Source organism: Lynx rufus, unplaced genomic scaffold, assembly GCF_022079265.1.
Source record: "Lynx rufus isolate CCGP_SWC_20201006 ecotype Redwood Valley unplaced genomic scaffold, mLynRuf1.p SCAF_2, whole genome shotgun sequence".
Taxonomy (NCBI): Eukaryota; Metazoa; Chordata; class Mammalia; order Carnivora; family Felidae; genus Lynx; species Lynx rufus.
Genome location: NW_025814834.1, coordinates 181,592,096 through 181,609,341, shown reverse-complemented (window position 1 = coordinate 181,609,341; position 17,246 = coordinate 181,592,096). Strand labels below are relative to the sequence as shown.

The 17,246-nt window shown below is 35.1% G+C and overlaps 1 protein-coding gene across 1 annotated transcript in view; it reads left to right on the top strand.

Moving 5' to 3' along the window:
* CUNH1orf185 (chromosome unknown C1orf185 homolog) overlaps positions 1-17,246 on the top strand; it is a 59,731-nt gene that overhangs the window by 39,277 nt on the left and 3,208 nt on the right. Inside the window, exon 4 of the mRNA XM_047082353.1 lies at positions 7,373-7,508. Within this exon, the coding sequence (XP_046938309.1) occupies positions 7,373-7,508 (136 nt within the window). The remainder of the gene's footprint in view (positions 1-7,372; positions 7,509-17,246) is intronic.

The following is a 17,246-nucleotide window of genomic DNA, read 5'->3' as shown; positions in this document are numbered from 1 at the left end:
GTAATAAGAAACAAAGAAAGACACTATATACTAAGAGAGGGAAAATCCAACAAGAAGGTAGAACAATTGTAAATATTTACGCACCCAACATGGAAACATCCAAATACATAAAACAGTTAATAACAAACATAAAGGAAATGATCAATAGTAATATAATAATATTAGGAGACTTTGACACATGACTTTCATCAATGGACAGATCATCCAAACAGAAAATCAATAAGGAAACTGACAGAATGATACACTGGACCAGTTGGATTTAACAGGTATATTCAGAACATTCCATCCTAAAACAGCAGAATAAACATTCTTTTTAAGTGCACATGGAACATTCTCTAGAATAGATCACATATTAAGACATAAAACAAGCCTCAACAAATTCAAAAAGATTGAAGTCACACCATGCATCTTTTCTGACCACAACACCATGAAATTAGAAATAAACCACAAAGAAAAAAAGTCTGGAAAGACCACAAATACATGGAGATTAAATAACATGCTACTAAACAATGAATGGGTCAACAAATCAAAGAAATAAAAAGTACACAGAAACAAATGAAAATGAAAACACAGAATTCCTAGATCTTTGGGATGCAGCAAAAGTGATTGTAAGAGGGAAGTTTAGAGCAATATAGGCCTACATTATGAGGCAAGAAAAATCCCAAATAAACAACCTAGCCCACACGTAAAAGGCTAGAAAAAGAACAACAAACAAAACTAAAACCAATAGAAGGAAGGAAATAATAATAAAGATTAGAACAAAGGTAAATGGTATAGAAACAAAAACAAACAAAAAAACAAAACAGAACAATAGAACAGATCAATGAAACGAGGAGCTGGTTCTTTGAAAAGTTCAATAAAATTGATGAACCCTTAGTGAGACTCATCTAAAATATAAAGAAATAAAAGAAAGAAAGGACTCAAAATCACCAATGAAAGAGGAGAAATAATAACCAACACCCCAGAAACACAAATAATTTTAAGAGAGTATTGGGGCACCTGGGTGGCTCAGTTGGTTAAGTGTCTTACTTTGGCTCAGGTCATGATCTTGCAGTTTGTGGGTTTGAGCTCTGCATTGGGCTCTGTGCTGACAGCTCAGAGCCTGAAACCTACTTTGGATTCTGTGTGTCCCTCTCTCTCTACCCCTCCCCTACTCACGCTCTGTCTCTCTCTCTCTCTCTCTCTCTCTCTCTCAAAAATAAAATATACATTTAAAAATTTTAAAAATTCTGAGAATATTATGAAAAACCATATGCCAACAAATTAGACAACCTAGAAGAAATGGATAAATTCCTAGAAACATAACCCACCAAAACTGAAGCACAAAGAAACAGAAAATTTGAACAGATCTATTACCAGTAAGGTGATTGAATCAGTAATCAAAAAACTCCCAAACACAATAGTCCAGGACCAGACTAGTTCACAGGTGAATTCTACCAAACACTGAAAGAAGAGTTAATAACCTGTTCTACTCAAACTATTCTAAAACATAGAAGAAAGAAAACTTCCACATTCATTCTATGAAGCCAGCATTATCCTAATACCAAAACCAAATAAAGACACCACCAAAAAAAAAAAAAAAAAAAAAAAAAAAGGAGAACTACAGGCCAATCTCCTTAATGAACATAAATGTAAAAATCCTCAACAAACAGAATCCAACAATACATTAAAACAGTCATTCACACCACGACCAAGTGGGATTTATTCCTGGGATGCAAATGTTGTTCACTATTTGCAAAATAATCAACACGATACATCCCATCAACAAAAGAAAGGATAAAAACTGTGTGATCATCTCAATAGACACAGAAAAAGCACTTGACAAACAACATGATAAAAACCCTCAAAAAAATATGTTTAGAGGGAACATACCTCAACCTAATAAAGACCATATATGAAAAATACACAGCTAACATCATCCTCAATGGGGGAAAACAGAGCTTTCCTTCTAAGATCAGGAACAAGATAAGGATTCCATTCTCATCTCTTTTATTCAACATGGTATTGGAAGTCCTCGCCTTGGTAATTAGACAACAAAAAGAAATAAAAGGCATCCAGATTGGTAAGAAAGAAGTAAAACTGTAAGTATTTTCAGATGACATGATACTATATATAGAAAACCCTAAAGACTTTGCAAAAAACAACTACAAAAACTGATAAATGAATTTAGTAAAGTCACAGGATACAAAATCAATGTACAGAAATCTGTTGCATTTTTTAAATGTTTATTTTTGGGAGACAGAACGCGCAAGTGGGGGAGAGGCTGAGAGACAGGGGGACAGAGGATCTGAAGTGGGCTCTGCACTAACAGCAGAGAGCCCAATGCGGGGTTGAACTCATGAACTATGAGATCATGACCTGAGCCGAAGTTGGATGCTTAACCAATTGAGCCATCCAGGCGCCCCTGTTGCATTTTTATACACTAGGAATGAAGCAGCAGAAAGTCAAATTAAGAAAACAATCCCGTTTATCATTACATCAAAAATCATAAGATACCTAGGGGTGCCTGGGTGGCTCAGTTAGTTAAGTGTCCAACTTTGGCACAGGTCATGATCTCACAGTTCGTGAGTTTGAGCCCGCATCAGGCTCTGTGCTAACAGCTCGGAGCCTTGAGCCTACTTTGGATTCTGTGTCTCCCTCTTCTCTCCCCACTCGTACTCTGTCCCTCTCTCAAAAATAAATAAACATTAAAAAAAGATACCTAGGAATAAACTTAACCAAGGAAATGAAACACTTGTACTCTGAAAACTATAAATCATTGATGGAATTAAAGATTAAATTAAAGATGACAAAGGGGTACTTGGGTGGCTCAGTAAATTAAGTGTCTAACTCCAGCTCAGGTCGTGATCTCATGGTTCCTGAGTTTGAGCCCTGCATCAGGCTCTGTGCTGACAGCGTGGAGCCTAGAGCCTACTTTGGATTCTGTGTCTCCCTCTCTTCCTGTCCCTCCCCCGCTAGCATTCTGTCTATCTCTTAAAAATAAACATTTAGAAAAATAAAAAAAAATTAAAGATGACACAAAAATGGAAAGACATTCCATGCTCATCGATTGGAAGAACAATTGTTAAAATGCCAATACTACCCAAAGCAATCTACAGACTTAATTCAATTCCTATCAAAATACCAACAACATTTTTCACAGAACTAGAACAAAAAATCATAAAATTTATATGGAACCATGAAAGACCCTGAATAGCCAAAGCAATTTTGAAAAAGAAAAGCAGGGAGGCCTGGGTGGCACAGTCGGTTAAGCGTCCGACTTCAGCCAGGTCACGATCTCGCGGTCCGTGAGTTCGAGCCCCGCGTCAGGCTCTGGGCTGATGGCTCAGAGCCTGGAGCCTGTTTCCGATTCTGTGTCTCCCTCTCTCTCTGCCCCTCCCCCGTTCATGCTCTGTCTCTCTCTGTCCCAAAAATAAATAATAAATGTTGAAAAAAAATTTTAGAAAAAGAAAAGCAAAGCTGGAGGTATCACAATTCTAGAATTCAACTTATATTACCAAAATGCAGTAATCAAAATGGTATGGTATTAGCACAAAAATAGACACATAGATTAATGGAACAGAATAGAAAACACAGAAATAAACCTACAATTTTGTGGTCAATTAATCTCCGACAAAGCAGTAAAGAATATCCAATGGGAACAAGACAGTCTGTTCAATAAATTGTGTTGGGGGGCGCCTGGATGGCTCAGTTGGTTGAGCGGCCGACTTCACTCAGGTCATGATCTCACGGTCCGTGAGTTTGAGCCTCGCGTCGGGCTCTGTGCTGACAGCTCAGAGCCTGGAGCCTGTTTCGGATTCTGTCTCCCTCTCTTTGACCCTCCCCCGTTCATACTCTGTCTCTCTCTGTCTCAAAAATAAATAAACGTTAAAAAAAACCATTAAAAAAAATAGTGTTGGGAAAACTGGACAGCCACATGAAAAAGAATGAAACTAGACCACTTTGTGATACCATACACCAAAATAAATTCAAAATGGATTAAAGACATAAATGTGAGACTTTAAGCCATAAAAATCCTAGGAGAGAGGACAAACAGTAATTTCTCTGACATTGGCCATAGCAACATTTTTCTAGATATGTCTCCTGAGGCAAGGAAAATAAAAGAAAAAATAAGGTATTGGGACTACCTCAAAATGAAGAGCTTCTGCACAGCAAAGGAAATAATCAACAAAACTAAATGGCAACCTACCAAATGGGAGATGATATTGCAAATGACATATCTGATAAAGGGTTAGTATCCAAAATATATAGAGAATTTATACAACTAGACACCCCAAAACCAAATAATCCAATTAAAAATGGGCAGAAGACACGAACAGACATTTCTCCAAAGAAGACATCCAGATGGCCAAGAGACACATGGAAGGATCCTCAACACCACTCATCATCAAGGAAATACAAATCAAAACCACAATGATATATCATTTCACACCTGTCAGAATGGCTAAAATAAAAAACACAAGAAACAAAAGGTGTTGGCAAGGATGTGAAGAAAAAGGAACCCTCTTGCACTGTTTGTGGGAATGCAAACTTGTGCAACCACTGTGGAAAACAGTATGGCAGTTCCTCAAAAAGTTAAAAATAGAACTACTCTATGATCCAGTAATTGCACTACTGGGTATTTACTCCCAAGAGACAAAAACGCTAGTTCAGAGGGATATATCACCCCTATGTTTATTGCAGTATTATTTACAGTAGCCAAATTATGGAAGCAGCCCACCTATCCATCAATCAATGAATGGATAAAGAAGATGTGGTATACTGGGGAACCTGGGTGGCTCAGTCAGTTAAGCATCTGACTCTTGGTTTCAGCTCAGGTCATGATCTCTCAGTTTGTGAGTTGTAGCCCTGCATTGATTAGATATGTATTTGGAAACTGTGTTGACAGTGTGGAGCCTGCTTGAGATTCTCCCTCTCTCAACCTCTCAACCTCTCTCTCTCTCCTGTGCCCTGCTCATGCTGTCTTTCTCTCAAGATAAATAAATAAACTTAAAAAAAAGATGTGGTATATATACACAATGGAATATTATTTGGCCAAGAAAAAGAATAAAATTTTGCCACTTGTAATGATATGGATGGAGCTAGGAGTATAATGCTAACTGCAATAAGTCAGTCAGAGAAAGACAAATGTCATATTATGTCACTCATATGTGGAATTAGGGAACAATCAAAAAAATGAGCAAAGGGGAAAAAGAGAGAGAGAGGGAAACCAAGAAATAGACTCTTAACCATAGAAAGCAAACTGATGGTTACCAGAAAGGAAGTAAGGGGGGGATGGTAAAATAAATCATGTGGATTAAGCAGTGAACTTGTTGTGATGAGCACTGGGTGATGTATGGAATTGTTGAATCACTGTATTTATATCTGAAACTAAGATAACACTATATTAAATATACTGGGATTTAAAATTAAAGAAAGAAATAGAAGAAAAAATTAGAAAATGTTTCAGGAAGGAGGAGATGATGATATTGAGAAGATATTGCTTATGAAGTTGAGAAAGATGAGGATAGAGAACTAATTTTTGGATTTGGCAACATGTAAGTTATTGATGACCTTTAACAATTTTGTGGAGGGATGGGTTCAGAAGCTTATGTTTGAATAAGACACAGGAGGTAAGAAAATTGAAACAAGCATGGACCTCTCTTTAAGGAAGGTTTTTGTTTTGTTTTGTTTTGTTTGTTTTGTGTTTTTGGTGAGGAGGGAGTTGATAAATGGGCCAGTAGCTGGAAGAGAATGTGAGGTGAGGGAAGGGTTGTTTTTTCTCTCTCTGAAGATTGAAAATATGCTTGGTATCTTCCTCTTTTTCACACCTCCCCCAAATTTGAACCATCACCAGGTTCTATTTATTTTACCTCATAAATCACTAAAATCTGTTTATTTCTTTCAATTACCACTGCCAACTTTTTATTTAAGTAATCCTTATCCCTCACCCATCACAGAGATTACTGCAGTAGGAGTTATGACTGACCCACTACCTTCAGTATTATCCCCATTAAATCTCTTCTCCATGCTTCAGCCAGACATTTTCCAAATACATATCTAATCAAGTCACCCAACCATTCCATCCCATACCCACTATATTATAAAAGACTTCCCATTGCTTTTGGGATAAAGACAAACAACACAACATTTAAGACCCTACATAGTTTGCCCATGCATACTCCCCCAGTTTGTCTCCCACTTTCCCTCTTGCTTTCACTGCTTCTGATACAGTGTCCTAATCTGGTCCCTAGGTCTTTATACTTGCTTTTCTTTCTGAAAAAAGACTCTTCTTTTTTCTTAGGCTATTCTTTCTTCTACATCTTTCTTCCTCCATCACACCTACCTAATATCTTACTATTTCTTCAGATACCCAATTCAATCATCTCTCCCTCAGAAAAGCCTTCCCTGACCTCTCTAATCAGATTAAATTCCCTTTGTTATGTATTTACATGGTACACCAGGTACCTTTCCTTGATAACACTTTCCAAAGTTGTAATTTTTCATTTTCTTATCAGTATTTTATTAATGTCTGTCTTCCTTAATAGTATTTAAGCTCCATAAGAGCAATAACAGTTCTATGAAGCTAGTGGCTGTGCTTTTTTTTTCCCTTGCTACAACACCCAGCATAATGCCTGACATATAGTAAGTATTCAATAAATATTTAAGGGAATTGAATTCAATGAATGAATGAATCCTAATTGCCTATACCTCATTAAGTAACATAATGCAATCTCTTGAATTAATTTAGGAATTTTCTAGTACCTCTGTAAGAACAAATGGAAATCAGCATTATTTTTTAAATTGTTACTTTAGAATGACTGGAATGAGGAAACTACATTTCCTCATACTTAACTATCTTTGATCAGTTGGAGTTTTACTTGCTGATTGATTATTTTTAACAGTCTCTCAAAATTATTTGTGTTGCATGGATAAAGACCACAACTACTCTTGCATTGTAAGTATGAGTTTCAATTCAGTTTCCTTCCTCTTACTTTTGCCAGGTATATTATTAAATATAAAGCTGATGAATGAGTTTCATTTAATTTCATTTCATTTGCCATTGAAAGCAAATTTATGAAAAGACTAATATTAAAGTAGATTGATTATCTCACAACCAGAAAGAAGGATATAAAAAAAATCATGGTTAATTTCAAACTGGAAATATTAACCCTGCATAACAAGTAGCTTAATTTACATACTACAAATAAAATAGGTGTAATGAAATCAGTAATAGATGAGAAGAAACTATATATATTGATTTGTGTTTTAAAAATTAATATATAATAATATGTTCTGATTTTTAAACCTTTATGTATAACTATTGGAAACAATTTAATTGGTTTATAATGGAACATATGTTTAATAATATTTTCTATAAAATATTTTTCAGAGAAATATTTCAAAATTCCAAATTTAAAGCAACTGATGAGAGATGCAGGCAAAGATCATCAAAGGCAAAGATTAAATCTCATTCTCAGTGTGTTTTTATTTCTCGAAACTTTCATACTGGAGGATACCAATTACAGGTAATGTATAATATTTTATATAAATATTTTCAAATAATTTATTTGCTACCATGTCATTAGCATTGTTGTCTTTAAATTTGAAAGAGTATCCATTGTTATTTTTAAATTTGAGAGACAATAACATGGACCTTAATTTAAATTATCCAAACTGGTTAGTTTTTATGAGAAATTGAAAACTAAACGAAAATGTCTGCTTTTATAGTTGCTTCTCTATATTTCTTTTTTTTTTTAATTTTTTTGAAGCTTATTTATTTTTGAGAGAGAGAAACAGAGTGCAAGCGGGGAGGGACAGAGAGAAAGGGAGACACACAAAATCTGAAGCAGACCCCAGGCTCTGAGCCATCAGCACAGAGCCCGTCGCTGGAACTCACCAACTGTGAGATCATGACCTGAGCAGATGTTGGATGCTTAATGAACTGAGCCACCCAGGCACCCAGCTTCTCTGTATTTCTAACCTGAGAGCCTATACTCCTCATAGTGGGATTGTTATTGAGGATACATGGAATAAGAAAAAGCAAAATTGCCAGGCCTGTCAGAAGAAAGCGATTTAGAAATAAGAGGATACTTGGGTAACCAAATAATCTAACAAAACTAACTAATTGAAATTAAGTACAATTAACAAGAATCTATTAAGACTTCATTGTACTCTGGGGCACCTGGGAAGCATCCGACTTCAGCTCAGGTCATAATCTTATGGTCTGTGAGTTCAAGCCCCATGTGGGGCTCTGTGCTGACCACTCAGAACCTGGAGCCTGCTTTTGATTCTGTGTCTCCCACTCTCTCTGTCCCTCCCCCACCATGCTCTGTCTCTCTTACTTTCAAAAATGAATAAATGTTGAAAAAAATTTTAAAAGACTTCATTGTATTCTAAGCTCTGGGAGCCCCCTATTAAGGATGGTTAAGATATGAATCTTACCTTAGAGATGCTAGTGTAGTACAAGTGGGAAAAACACACATAGTTAACTTTCTGTTATGTGATATCAAAAACAGTGTTATATGCTCAAAGTAAAACAAGGGAGATACCAGTAGAAATTTAAATCTATGATATAACTAAACAAAATAAGTGTTAGTGGTTGATAACATTATTATTATAGCAATAAATAAATAGCGACAAATTGGTAGGATATCAGTTTCATTTTACATATTGAATATTGAACTCAAGTTAAACTCAGTTTTCATTTGTTTAACAAATATTTTTTGACAACAGTAGTTTTGGCACTGAGGCTACATAAACAAATAAGATATGAGTTCAGACCTAGTTAGTAGCCCCAAGTTAGTAGCAAAGAAAATCATATAAACTAAAATTATTACAACATAACATGGTAAGAGCCACAAAATTGACGAAATGCAGGCAAAGGAGCATAAATTGAGGAAGGCTTCACAGAGAAGAAATTTTTAGCTGGATTTGGAGAAATAATTAGCCAGACGGAAAGAGAACAAAAGATATTCTATGTTTAAAGGCTTACAGGTATGAAAGTAAGTAACATGTTCGGTAAAAATGCTATAATGTTTAGAGCCTAGGGTTAATAGGAGGAAGTGGTAGGAAAAGATCCTGGAGACGAGGCTGTGAGGATCATTTGCAGTCTAAGCATTTTGGATTTTGCCCCATAGGCTTCACAGATCCACTGGAGGCATTATGGGATTATGGTCAAGGGCATAGACTGTAGAGCCAGTTGATGCAGTTTGGAATCCTGGCTCTTCCACTACTAGCTGTGTAATCTTAGGCAAATTACTTAACTTCTGTGTGTCTGTTTCCTCTTCTGCAAAATGAGGATGATTTCATCTCCATAGAATTGTTATGGGAAGTAAATGAATCGGTATGTAAAAAGCACTCAGAATCATGCCTGGCCACATAGTGAGCAACATATAAGTATACCATTATGATTACTGGAGGGTTTTAAGCAGGTGGGTTTAATGATCAAGTTAATTCTAAAGATTAATAGCTCTGACTTTCAAATGAAAGATTGTTTGAAACTGAGATTGCATTGCAGAGAAAAAAAATGTTTCTATGTATACATTTAATATTAATTGAATTTACTCAGTACCCATCACATGCTAGGCATTTTGCTAGGTTCTATTGGTATAATGATGTCTTCATACCTAATGATGGATACAGACAGACAGTTACAAAAATATCTTGAGTGTTATAATGGAAGAAATACATATATAGTAGCCCCGAATTTTAACTGTTTATTGTTCATTCAACAAATATCTAATAAAGGCTTATGTGCCAGGCACTGTTCTAGGCAACTGGAAATTTGGTAGTGAACAAGGAAGATAAGAGTCCCTGCTCCCCTGACATTTATAGCCTAGTGGGAGAGATAAATAATGCACAAGTAAATATAAAATATTATTCTGGACTCTTGATAGTCAGTGATAGGAACCTAATTTAGAAGAAAAGTAGTATAAAACATAGAATAAAAACATGGTATGAAAAGAATAAGGTAGTGCTGACCTCAGCCATAATCACTTTCAGTACAAAAGGATTCTTTTTCTTATTGTACCTCTTTTTCTCATCTCAATTTCTACCTGTGTATTGGCCCCTTCCTCACCTACTAGAGACAGGCAGGCAGGAGGATGAAAGTTATAACAAAAGATATGGCTTAATATATAGAACTAGAGCTTGGTTTATTTAAAAAAAGCTTTTATTGTGAAATACAGCATATATACAAAAGAGTACCCACAAACAATTTAAAGACTAGTAAGTGTAATTATTTATGCCTATCACCCAGAATAAGAAATAGAATATTACCAGTAACTTTGAGGTGTCCTGAGTCTTCATTTATCTCTTACAGTCTAATCCTCACCCTCCTGTGGACCCATTATCCTGTAATTGCAGTTAACCATTTATTTGCTTTTCTTTATGGTTTTACCACAAATACTATAGATCCTTGAGCAATCTGCTGTTAAATTTTATATGTTTTTAGACTTCATGTCTAATACATTCTTACCTTTTTATGCAACATTATGTTTCTGAGATTCATCCAGGTTGGTGCATATACTCATAGCTCATTATGGGCTGTTATACAGTATTCCATTTTATGAATAGATCAAATTTTAAGTTTTGAAAATAATTCTAAAATTAAAAGACCTTGAATAGCCAAAGCAATCTTGAGAAAGAAGAACAAAACTGGAGTTATCACAATCCCAGATTTCAAGATAAACTATAAAGCCGTAGTAATCAAAACAGTCTGGTACTGGCACAAAAACAGATACACAGATCAATGGAACAGAATAGAAAACATGGAAATGGTCCCACAGCAATATGGTCAACTAATCTTTGACAAAGCAGGAGAGAATATCCAATGGGGAAAAAGACAGTCTCTTCAACAAATGGTGTTGGGAAAACTGGACAACAATATGCAAAAGAATGAAACTGAAACACTTTCTTACACCATACACAAAAATAGATTCAAAATAGATGAAAGACAAATGTAAGACAGGAAACCAGCAAAATCCTAGAACACAGGCAGCAACCTCTTTAACATCGGCTGTAGCCCAGAGACAAGGGAAACAAAAGCAAAAATTAACTATTGGGACCTCATCAAGATAAAAGCTTTAGTGTCATATCTAAAACTTTTCTCCAACTGAAGGTGGTAAAGATTTATGCGTATGTTTTCTTCTAAGAGTTTTAGTAGTCTTAGCTTTTGTATTTAAGTGTTGGATCTATTTTGAGTGAGTTTTCAAATGTGGTTTGAGGTATGGGCCCAATTTCACTCATTTGCATGTAGATATCTGGTTGTCCCAACACCATTTGTTGAAAAGACTATTATTTTCCCATTGATTGTCTTGGCACACTTGTTGAAAGTCAGTTAGTTGACTACAAATGTGAGCATTTATTTCTGGAATCTCAATTGTATTCCATTGATCTATATATTTATCCCTTACATCAGTACCACGTTAAAAAAATTTTTTTTTAATGTTTATTTATTTTTGAGAGAGAGACAGACAGAGCCAGCATGCAAGTGGAGGAGGGGCAAAGGGAGAGGGAGACACAGAATCTGAAGCGGGCTCCAGGCTCTGGAACTGTCAGCACAGAGCTTAATGTGGGACTCGAACTCACAAACCATGAAATCGTGACCTGAGCCAAAGTCGAAGGCTTAACCAACTGAGCCACCCAGGCACCCCTATCAGTACCACATTTAATTATTATAGCTTTGAAGTAAGTTTTAATATCAGGAAGTTTTCCAACTTTGTTCTTCTTTTTCAAGATTTTTTTTGGTATGAAATTTTACATTCTATATTTCTATCTTTGATCTGCTTTTAATTTTTTAATAAGGTGTGAGGTTTAGATCAATGCGCATTTTGGGGCTACTGATGTCTATTTATTGGAAAGGTATCCTTTCTACACTGTTGCTTTTGCAACTTTTGTCAAAAATCTATTGGGCATGTATGTGTGGGTCTATTTCTGGATTCTCTATCTGTACTATTCACCTGTCTATTGCTACCAATACCACACTCTAGCTACGTAGTAAGTCATAAAATTGAGCAGTTTGGTTCCTCCAATTTCATTCTTCTTTTCAACTTTTTTAAAGCTTTTGCCCGTTTATAAAATTTTAAGATAAACTTATCTCTAGCTACAAAATATCTTGTTAAGATTGTTGTGATGGGAATTGCATTTAGTTTACAAATTAGTCTATAGTAAATTGGCATCTTTACTACAATTGATATTTATATTCACCTGTGCTCTGTGACATTTGTAAATATATTTATTTATTACTTCGAGTAATGTTTGTTGTAGAATCCATAGGGTTTTCTTCAATACAGTCACATCATTTGTGAAAAACATCAATTTTACTTCTTTTCCAATCTTTATGCTTTTATTTTATTTTCTCATCTTATTGTACTGGGTAAGGCCCCCAGTATAATGATGAATAGAAGTGAGAACAGTTATTATTTTTATATTCCTGATCTTAGAATGCATAATACATTCAACTCTTCACCAGTAAGTGGGAGGTTAGTTATGGAATTTACAGATGCATATTGTCAGGTCAAGGAAATTCCCTTCTATTCTTAGTCTACTGAGAGTTGCTTTTTTTTTTTTTTTTTTTTTTTTTTTTTAGTCATGAAGTTTGCTGAATTTTGCCAAATAGTTTTTCTGTGTCTTTTGACATAATTCACATGGATTTTCTCTTTTGTTAATGTGAATTACATTTAATTCCAAATATTACACCAACCTTGTATTCCTAGAATAAACCCCCCTGGATTTGATTTACTAATATATTTTAAATCATTTTGGCATCTATGTTCATAAGAGGTATTATTCTTGTAATATCTTTGTTAGATTTTAATATCACAGTTATTCTGGTCATAAAACAATTGTGAAATGTTTCCTGCTCTTCTACTTTTTGAAAAATACTGCTTTCTCAAAGTTTTTCTAGAATTTACCATCTGGAGTTTTCTTCAAGAGAGTTTTGCCTATAAATGTAGTAACTAATAGATATGGGGCTATTTAAATGTTCTATTTTGTATGCTTTAGAAATTTATGTTTTTTCAATGAATTTGTCCATTTTATATAAGTTGTTATTTATTGGCATAAAGTTTTTAATAGTATCCATTTATTATCCTTCTAATATCTGTAGAATCTTTAGTGGTGGCACTCTTTTTATTCCTGATTATATTTCTCTTTTCTAAATCAGTCTTGCTAGAAGTTTCAATTTTATTATTCTTAGACTTCCCTCCCTTTATAATATAAACATTTAATGTTTATATTTTCCTCTAAGCACTCCTTTTGCTGCATCCCACAAATTTTTATGTTTTCTTTTCATCATTATTCAGTTAAATATATTTTAGAATGCCCTTTCATTGTCTTTCCTGATATTGACATTTTGAAGAATACAAGCCAGTTATTTTATAGATCATAGATTCAGTTTGACTTTCCTTATGATCAGATTCATTTTATCAGCTCTGAAGACATACAATATTTGTCTACTTTTCACTAGTGATTTTAGTTGATCACACAATCAGGATGGCGTCTGTTCTTCACCTACTGTAATATTCCAGTTTTTGCCCTAGCAATTAAATAATTTGTGTGATGACATTTTGTAATCATGTAAATATCCTTCATCAAACTCTACTTACTAGCTATATAAATTATTCTTGCCTGAGCCAATCTTTACAAAACTGTAGCAAAATGATGTTTTTCTAATTCTACCACTTCCATCTATATTTGTCATGTGTCTTTCTACTGTAAGAAAAAAGGTCCCCGTCTTTATTACTTTATGTATTTATTTATTATCTGTATAGACTAATAGGTTTCTGTGTTATTCAGCAGATGATAATCCATTACTATAATTATTTTGATTGTCAGATTTTTCAAAATTTGGCCAGTGGGAACCCCTTCAAGGTTGTTTCTCTGTTTTTTTTGATATGTCCTCATCATTTTTTGATTCCTTACTTCTGATACTATAGCATCATTTTTAATAGTTGGAAGAATATCCATTGTATTAATATTTATGTATCATAATACATTTATTTTTATTTTATTTTATTTTTATTTTTTATTATATGAAATTTATTGTCAAATTAGTTTCCATACAACACCCAGTGCTCATCCCAAAATATGCCCTCTTCAATGCCCATCACCTACCCTACCCTCCCTCCCACCCCCCATAAACCCTCAGTTTGTTCTCAGTTTTTAACAGTCTCTTATGCTTTGGCTCTCTCCCACTCTAACATCTTTTTTTTTTTCTTTTTTTTTCCTTCCCCTCCCCCATGGGTTTCTGTTAAGTTTCTCAGGATCCACATAAGAGTGAAAACATATGGTGTCTGTCTTTCTCTGTATGGCTTATTTCACTTAACATAACACTCTCCAGTTCCATCCACGTTGCTACAAAAGGCCATATTTCATTCTTTCTCATTGCCACGTAGTACTCCATTGTGTATATAAACCACAATTTCTTTATCCATTCATCAGTTGATGGACATTTAGGCTCTTTCCATCATTTGGCTATTGTTGAGAGTGCTGCTATAAACATTGGGGTACAAGTGCCCCTATGCATCAGCACTCCTGTATCCCTTGGGTAAATTCCTAGCAGTGCTACTGCTGGGTCATAGGGTAGATCTATTTTTAATTTTTTGAGGAACCTCCACACTGTTTTCCAGAGCGGCTGCACCAGTTTGCATTCCCACCAACAGTGCAAGAGGGTTCCTGTTTCTCCACATCCTCTCCAGCATCTATAGTCTCCTGATTTGTTCATTTTAGCCACTCTGACTGGCGTGAGGTGACATCTGAGTGTGGTTTTGATTTGTATTTCCCTGATGAGGAGCGACGTTGAGCATTTTTTCATGTGCCTGTTGGCCATCCGGATGTCTTGTTTAGAGAAGTGTCTATTCATGTTTTCTGCCCATTTCTTCACTGGATTATTTGTTTTTTTGGGTGTGGAGTTTGGTGAGCTCTTTATAGATTTTGAATACTAGCCCTTTGTCCAATATGTCATTTGCAAATATCTTTTCCCATTCTGTTGGTTGCCTTTTAGTTTTGTTGATTGTTTCCTTTTCTGTGCAGAAGCTTTTTATCTTCACGAGGTCCCAATAGTTCATTTTTGCTTTTAATTCCCTTGCCTTTGGGGATGTGTCAAGTAAGAAATTGCTACGGCTGAGGTCAGAGAGGTCTTTTCCTGCTTTCTCCTCTAAGGTTTTGATGGTTTCCTGTCTCACATTCAAGTCCTTTATCCATTTTTGAGTTAATTTTTGTGAATGGTGTAAGAAAGTGGTCTAGTTTCATTCTTCTGCATGTTGCGGTCCAGTTCTCCCAGCACCATTTGTTAAAGAGACAGTCTTTTTTCCATTGGATATTCTTTCCTGCTTTGTCAAAGGTTAGTTGGCCATACGTTTGTGGGTCTAGTTCTGGGGTTTCTATTCTATTCCATTGGTCTATGTGTCTGTTTTTGTGCCAATACCATACTGTCTTGATGATTACAGCTTTGTAGTAGAGGCTAAAGTCTGGGATTGTGATGCCTCCTGCTTTGGTCTTCTTCTTCAAAATTACTTTGGTTATTCAGGGCCTTTTGTGGTTCCATATGAATTTTAGGATTGCTTGTTCTAGATTTGAGAAGAATGCTGGTGCAATTTTGATTGGGATGGCATTGAATGTGTAGATAGCTTTGGGTAGTATTGACATTTTGACAATATTTATTCTTCCAACCCATGAGCACGGAATGTTTTTCCATTTCTTTATATCTTCTTCAATTTCCTTCATAAGCTTTCTATAGTTTTCAGCATACAGATCTTTTACATCTTTGGTTAGATTTATTCCTAGGTATTTTATGCTTCTTGGTGCAATTGTAAATGGGATCAGTTTCTTTATTTGTCTTTCTGTTGCTTCACTATTAGTGTATAAGGATGCAACTGATTTCTGTACATTGATTTTGTATCCTGCAACTCTGCTGAATTTATGTATCAGTTCTAGCAGATTTTTCGTGGAGTCTATCAGATTTTCCATGTGTAATATCATGTCATTTGCAAAAAGTGAAAGCTTGACTTCATCTTTGCCAATTTTGATGCCTTTGATTTCCTTTTGTTGTCTGATTGCTGATGCTAGAACTTCCAACACTATGTTAAACAACAGCAGTGAGAGTGGACATCCCTGTCGTGTTCCTGATCTCGGGGGGAAAGCTGTCAGTTTTTCCCCATTGAGGATGATGTTAGCTGTGGGCTTTTCATAAATGGCTTTTATGATGTGTAAGTATGTTCCTCCTACCCCGACTTTCTCAAGGGTTTTTATTAAGAAAGGATGCTGAATTTTGTCAAATGCTTTTTCTGCATCAATTGATAGGATCATATGGTTCTTATCTTTTCTTTTATTAATATGACATATCACATTGGTGAATGTTGAACCAGCCCTGCATCCCAGGAATGAATCCCACTTGATCATGGTGAATAATTCTTTTTATGTGCTGTTGAATTCGATTTGCTAGTATCTTGTTGAGAATTTTTGCATCCATATTCATCAGGGATATTGGCCTGTAGTTCTCTTTTTTTTACTGGCTGTCTGTCTGGTTATCATAATACATTTAAGTATTTCTTTACTTTTAGAAATTTAGAGTTTTAAAAATGCTTAACAGTATTGTAAAGAACATTCTGCTAACTGTATATTTATACAAATCCAAAATTATTAACTTGGAAAAAATACATTTCTAAAAGTAGATTTGTTATATTGCCCTCCATAAAAATTCTACCTAATTATAGTCAGCAATATGTAAGAATGTTCATTTTGTTATTCCCTTAGTTTGGGTGGAATTTCAATCATTCTAGGGCCTTATTCTGTGGTCCCCAGACCAGCAATATCGTCATTACCTGGGAGTGTCTATTAGAATTGCAGAATCTCAGACCACCCCCCTCCTGGCCCCAGACCTACTGGATCATAATCTGCATTTGAACAAACTCCCAGGTAAGACATAGGCACATAAAACTCTGAGAAGCAGCATTCTAATATAATGTATACAGGAGTCACAAATTGAATTGGTCTTAAATCCGGCAAGGTAAATCAGGAGCCTATACTGGCATTTATCTTAATAAAAGGTAAAAGTGACAAATAAGTAAAGTGACAAATAAAAAAAGTGACTAATAAAAGGTAAAAGTGACAAATAAGTAAAAGATTGTGAAAAAAGGGCTTAATGTTATCCTATATATATGTATAAGACTTATATATATACACACACACATACACACACACATATCGTATATATATGTACGGTGTATCCTAAGCAAACCATTTTGGGGGACAGGACAATGCAG